Source organism: Panicum virgatum, chromosome 7K (genome assembly GCF_016808335.1).
Source record: "Panicum virgatum strain AP13 chromosome 7K, P.virgatum_v5, whole genome shotgun sequence".
In the NCBI taxonomy this organism is placed as follows: domain Eukaryota; kingdom Viridiplantae; phylum Streptophyta; class Magnoliopsida; order Poales; family Poaceae; genus Panicum; species Panicum virgatum.
Genome location: NC_053142.1, coordinates 299,153 through 304,928, shown reverse-complemented (window position 1 = coordinate 304,928; position 5,776 = coordinate 299,153). Strand labels below are relative to the sequence as shown.

Here is a 5,776-nt window from a genome sequence, read left to right as displayed (position 1 = left end):
AATCCGGTAGTGCTAGGATATGCGAAGATCACTGATCATTAATTAATGAATATATATTGTTAAACTTTAGCATTCACTAGAGTGAAAAAAAATACTCTCATCGGCAAATTATTTACTTGGTAACATAATAATGTCCACTACAAGACTTACACATACAGAAGCTAAGCTAAGCGAAGCTAAGCTAAAAGAATACATATTTTTCTTCTTGATGCGATCGACGAAGATAAGCCAACATGTAGATATATTAATTTGATGCCAATAAAAGTAATTAGAACGAACCGTCGTGCGTGCTCGACAAATTAAATAAAGCAAACACAATTTTGTGCTGATGCGCGGGCACATATCCTTATCTTGTTTCTTCTCCTCAACCGTGGAGTAATAGAATCACGTCCATCAAGTAGTGTACCACACTGGATGGAAGTTGCTCAGAACTTGGTAGCCAAGTATACTCCTATATATTCAGTGACACACCTCGATCGATCGGTTGTCTCCGAAGTTTCATGGAAACTCGCCCTGCCTTGCTCCCAAGCTAGTCCCTACCAATCAATAAGCTAGCTGTGTCGCTTGTTAGAGCAACAACTACGTACTAGCACACTACGTACTGACTACTCCAGTATATGTATATACATGTATATTCTGAAAAAGACATGGGTGTTTTCAAAGTCATCATGTGTATCTGCTTCTCTTCATTATTATATACTCCCTTCGATTTTTTTTATATGACGCCAAACAGTGTAAATTTGTACTATTCCACGTCATATAAAAAAACTAGAGATAATATATATGTAAGTATAACGCAATATGTGCCCTTCTCTTCGAAGAGAAGGAAACAGTTAGTCTTTAGAGTTGCACGTACACTAGAAACATCGGCATAAAATAATGAATTCATAATAATTTGCACTCAGACAGACAGTCATGTGCCCACACGAAAATATTTTTGACACTCTGCTCTAACTCGACAATGTTGAATGTCTCTGCAGCTCAACAGTTGACTTGTATCTTAGTCTCTACAAGTGCTGCTCCGGCAAACATTTCAAGATTATTGGGTTGCACTAAGATTAAGATACCGTGAAATTTCAAGTGTTTCAGAGAGTGTGTATGGTTGCCTTGGCCATATGCCACCGGAACCAGAGAGGAAGGGGGAGCACTCATATAAGGGTTGTAGATTTCTAGGCTCCTCTATCACTAGAGAAACTAGAGGAGGTTCTCAGGGAGGCAGCGGTGACTTGGTGTTGTCAAAAGGTTGCTAACAAACTTTTGTTGCTGTTGTCTGTACCACTGGGCATGCTAGAAGATGTGTTGTCAGAAAAAGCCGACAAGAAGGCTAATCACGACCAATACACACGGAGCTGGGAGATTGTCTCTCCTGAGCCGAGTCCGAACACCTTCTGAGCTTTATCCGCTGCGAATGCACGGGCATGCCACATAGCTTAGCGTTGGTTACTTGTCGTTGCGTCCTAATTATCTGTTTAGGAAGCTCCATCCCTTGTAATTGATTCTTAGCATGAAGTGATTATATGGCTAGTGAGGTAAGTGAACTATAAAAGCTATTTTTCTAGATCGTAGCAACTTAATTCACCATTTCAGATAAACAATCCTACGCAATTAGAGTAATTAAGAGTTAACTGTTGTGTTATTTCCCACAATCACACTATGGAGCTGGGCCAAACATTGTCAGAACTAGTATTAAGTAGCAAGGTAAGTGATGGAAGTGGTAGATTGGCATCCATAGGCAATTCTTCATATCGCAATAATTCTCTATTGCAAGTGTTCTTTTTTGATGCATTCTGACATACCAAAATAAGATTAATTAGGCCTCCGCTGCAGACATTTGTACTATATTTATGTGGGGTTAGAAATATCGCTACATTTTTGCCCCATGGTTTACTGGAATAGAGGGAGTGGATACACATGACTTAGGAGAATCCATATAGGACCGTGTGCGTGCGCCGTGTAATCACAAAAGGTCCTCAATATAACCTAGTCTCCACATGACGACTCTAGCATACAAACGGATCTTCATTTTCAAGATTTGTGTTTTGTTTCCATCTCTAGTCAATATCGTGACTCGCCACTTGAATAATGGAAGCAGACATTGGACCTTACAGCAACAATGCAAAAATTCATGGGTCAAATACCATTGAAATTAGGAAAAACTGTCGAATTTAGCTTTATTGTCATGGGCTGGCCGACGAATTTATGTGAGAAAAATAAACGACCAGTAGTATATATTGGCCACTAGCGCCTAGCGACATAATACTGGTATTACGGTGGCACCTTCCCGTATAATAATAATCCAAACCAAATACTTGTTATTCCTTGTAATAATAACCTTTTTTACAAATATCAAATGAAATCGTAATGACGTGCCTTTGCATTATGTAATGAACATGAGGACGCGCGGTGTGTGTGTATATCAACGTAACCACTCCAAACCAAACTTGTTGACAGCCGAGGGATGTCTCGATCATATGAAGTGGATCAAGTTGCTACTAGACAAGTGGCCGGCGTCATCATCAACTTCCTCCGACGACGACTCAGCGGACACGACCACCGGCACCGGCTTCGTGGTGCCCTCCCGTGCAGCGGCGTCGAACGCTGCCCTGTGCCTGCGCATGTGGCCGCCGAGCGCCTGCCCCGTTGGGAACACGATGCCGCAGGCGTGGCACCGGTGCACGTCGCTGGCGGCGGCGCCCTTGCCGGGGCGCACGCCGAGCAGGAGGTCGAGACCATCGGCGCACGCCCAGCCGGTCCGGCACCGGAACGCGCCGCCGTCGACCACCCCCGCCCGGCGCCGGTGGTGGTGGTGGTGGTGCAAACCGCCGCCCTTGGCGATCACCGCCTTGCTCGTCGGCAAGAGGAACAGCGAGAGCAGCAGGAAGAGGCCGTTTGTGCTCGCCGGCCTTGCATCGGACTCGACGTCGTCGTCCATGGTTCACGTATGTACGTGCTCGCCGTGGTTATTACCAATACTCAGCCGTTAAGCTTTGATCAATATTAACACGTGCGTGCGTAGTATGTAACCCACGACGGTTGATGGACTTTCGACAGGTAAGCGAGCTATCGAATGTTGTAATGTAGAGGCAGTGGTGGTATTTATAGTGGTGATCGTGCACGCAATGGCCAATGGGTGTGTGTGCCTATCTTGGTTGACCACCGCTCGGGGTCGCGGCAGGCCTGCACAGCCAATGGATTGCGGCCACGTGGGAGTGAGATGAGTTTATGTGTGTTTCCAGGAAAGTATACGTTGCTTACACCGTGTCACATTACTAGTGTTTAGGCAGGTAATGCTATCGTGTAGGTGTGATTCTCAGTGGCATCGATCAGTCCTGTACGTTACTACGCATGGCCTGGGTTGGGAGCAGCATGCATCATGCATATTGGTCGTCGTCCATCTGTGTTCATGCGCTGGTCGGTAGTAAGGTTCAGAAATTTATTCTCATTAAAAGATGGATGATCTTATAAAAAGTTGAACGGGCTCTTCCTGTCCATGTCCAGCCAACGGCCGTGGGTTGGAATTTTCTACATCCTGTTCAATTTTTTCCAAAATTCCATTCATATCCCGCATGCCCATAGTTGATCTTTCCACACGTTTAGTCTTATAGAAATGAAAAAATATAATGCAAAGAAAATTTGATAGTAGTCAGGGAAAAAAGAAGAAGTTGCATACGCGCACTACGACAGCGCGCAGTTTAACTTTAGAACTGGTGGTAATAAGATACAGAGTGTTTGACCATGGAACTTTCCCCGCGTTTTCGTTTTCGTGGTTGCATTGGTGATGGAACAGCTGGATAAAGAATAGCTACGAAAGCACAGTATACTACTACACTATAGCAGTATGTAGTGGCCAAGACCCAAGACTCGATCATGTGTGGACGTACTGTTATATGTATTGATTGTAAGACTGGCTAGTGTCAAGTCAACAAAAAAAAGGTAATCAGTGAGCTTACCCAGTTTCTCTCTGGCAGGAATTCAATCGTCTTGTTAAAGTGAGATACATATGTGGTTTAATTTACTTTGCTGCCTATATGAATTTATTTTGACCAAAGAGCTTGTAAAGTGTCGGACCCCATTTCCGAGATCCACTTTGCTTACCGTATCAGTCCCTGGATTAGTAGCTGATACGCATAGATAAACAGAAATGGTACAAAAGCCTGACATCGCATACATTACATATAACAGAGTCTTACACAAACCTTTATATGGTTCTTACATAACGGCTCGCAGGCCGTAACTTATTACACTTATTACATGGCAGAAGAACTAAGCGGTCACCCGAAACCAAAGGCAAAAGTTTGGGTGCAGGCGAAACCCTAACTACACATCTTCATCTACGTCGAAGTCGCCTTCTGCTTCTTCTGCTGAAAAACATGATATCGGTTGGGTTGAGTATGTAATGTACTCAGCAAGCCCTATCTTTTAAACAAAGGTTTATTTAAATGCATAGGGTAAGGCAAGGGAGGGCCCTGGGTTTATTTTGCGGAAATGCAGCTTTTGATGCATGAGTGTGATTTTGCTAAATTTCTTTTTGGAAAGAAAAAGGTACGAAAAGAGTATATTCCATTATAAGGGTTTGGCCAGTTCCCGTACTTAAAAGCACACTACCACACTTTGGCATTCCCACATAGCTTTGCCCCACATCTCGATAACCGAGTTCGGGCATCTTTCCCAATTAACATACATGCACAGAAACTCTTGAAATCCTAATCACTGTGACTCCACTATAGCATGCCTGAGACTGCAGGCACGGCTATCCGGATAGATTTTATCTCTGCAGAGTTTGTACACTTTACCCACATGATGTACTTGAGTTACGTCAAGCACAACTTGATCTCGCACACGCATAGAACATATAGCCCACAACCACCACGGAACAACCTGGGGCCCAATATAGCACACAGCTATAGGAGGATATTTAATTTCATTCACAACACGGTACGCCACACAGGTCCCGGGACTCCGGTACGCCACACAGGTCCTGGGTCCGCTCCTAGTGTCTGTTGCACTCTGCTCCAGGTGAATTGCGGCTCTAAGCCTATGGGTTCGTGACCAAATCCGTCCTAGGTCGGACATGTGGTTGCACGAAAGAAATACTAGGTGAAAACCACAACGACAATCCTTATATGCTAGGGCAGACTCTCCGTAGCATATGTACAAAGTAGGTACATAGTCATGTCTTTCCCAGCTCAAAACAGTTTTTAAACCATTCATGAACTCACGCGAGAAAATATTGTTTTGAAAGTTTTTCATTAGCGAAGCACCTAGCTTAAGCATTTGAAATAATAAATTTAACCTAGGGTTATCAAGGGATCAGGGTGCTCAAAGCACAAGGATGGGTTTAATTAACAAATTTGGGTAAGCACTATCCTCGAGAAAACATTTAAATTACCACATCATGCATAAAATGAAAGTCCGGCTTAAATGTTGGTCATATTTTATGTTTGCAAAATTTCTGGGTTCAATATGATCAAGGAGGGGCGATAGGACTTGCCTTCAAATTCTTCAACGGGTTCTTCCTCGTAATCCAGGTGTTTGGGGTCGTTGTCGAATGCAGCGTCGTTCGAACCTACACACGAACATTGAAACATCACTAACGGCTCGAACGATCGCGCTTAAATGCAACAAACAAACGAGCAACATTTGGAAATAAACTTTGTTTTGAGCAAATTTGGAATGGTTGCGTAGATCTCAATTTTAGAAAATTTTAGGAACAAGAATCGTCAAATTTGGATGAAAAACGAGAAAGTTATAGCTTGTGGAAGTTTTAAATCCTAGA

At 43.5% G+C, this 5,776-nt stretch overlaps 1 protein-coding gene across 1 annotated transcript; it reads right to left on the bottom strand.

Annotated features, from left to right (window-relative positions):
• Positions 1-2,467: 2,467 nt before the first annotated feature.
• Positions 2,468-2,932, bottom strand: LOC120642933 (zinc finger protein ZAT12-like). Its single transcript, XM_039919503.1, has one exon. The coding sequence runs from the start codon at positions 2,930-2,932 to the stop codon at positions 2,468-2,470; it is 465 nt and encodes a 154-aa protein (XP_039775437.1).
• Positions 2,933-5,776: the final 2,844 nt, after the last annotated feature.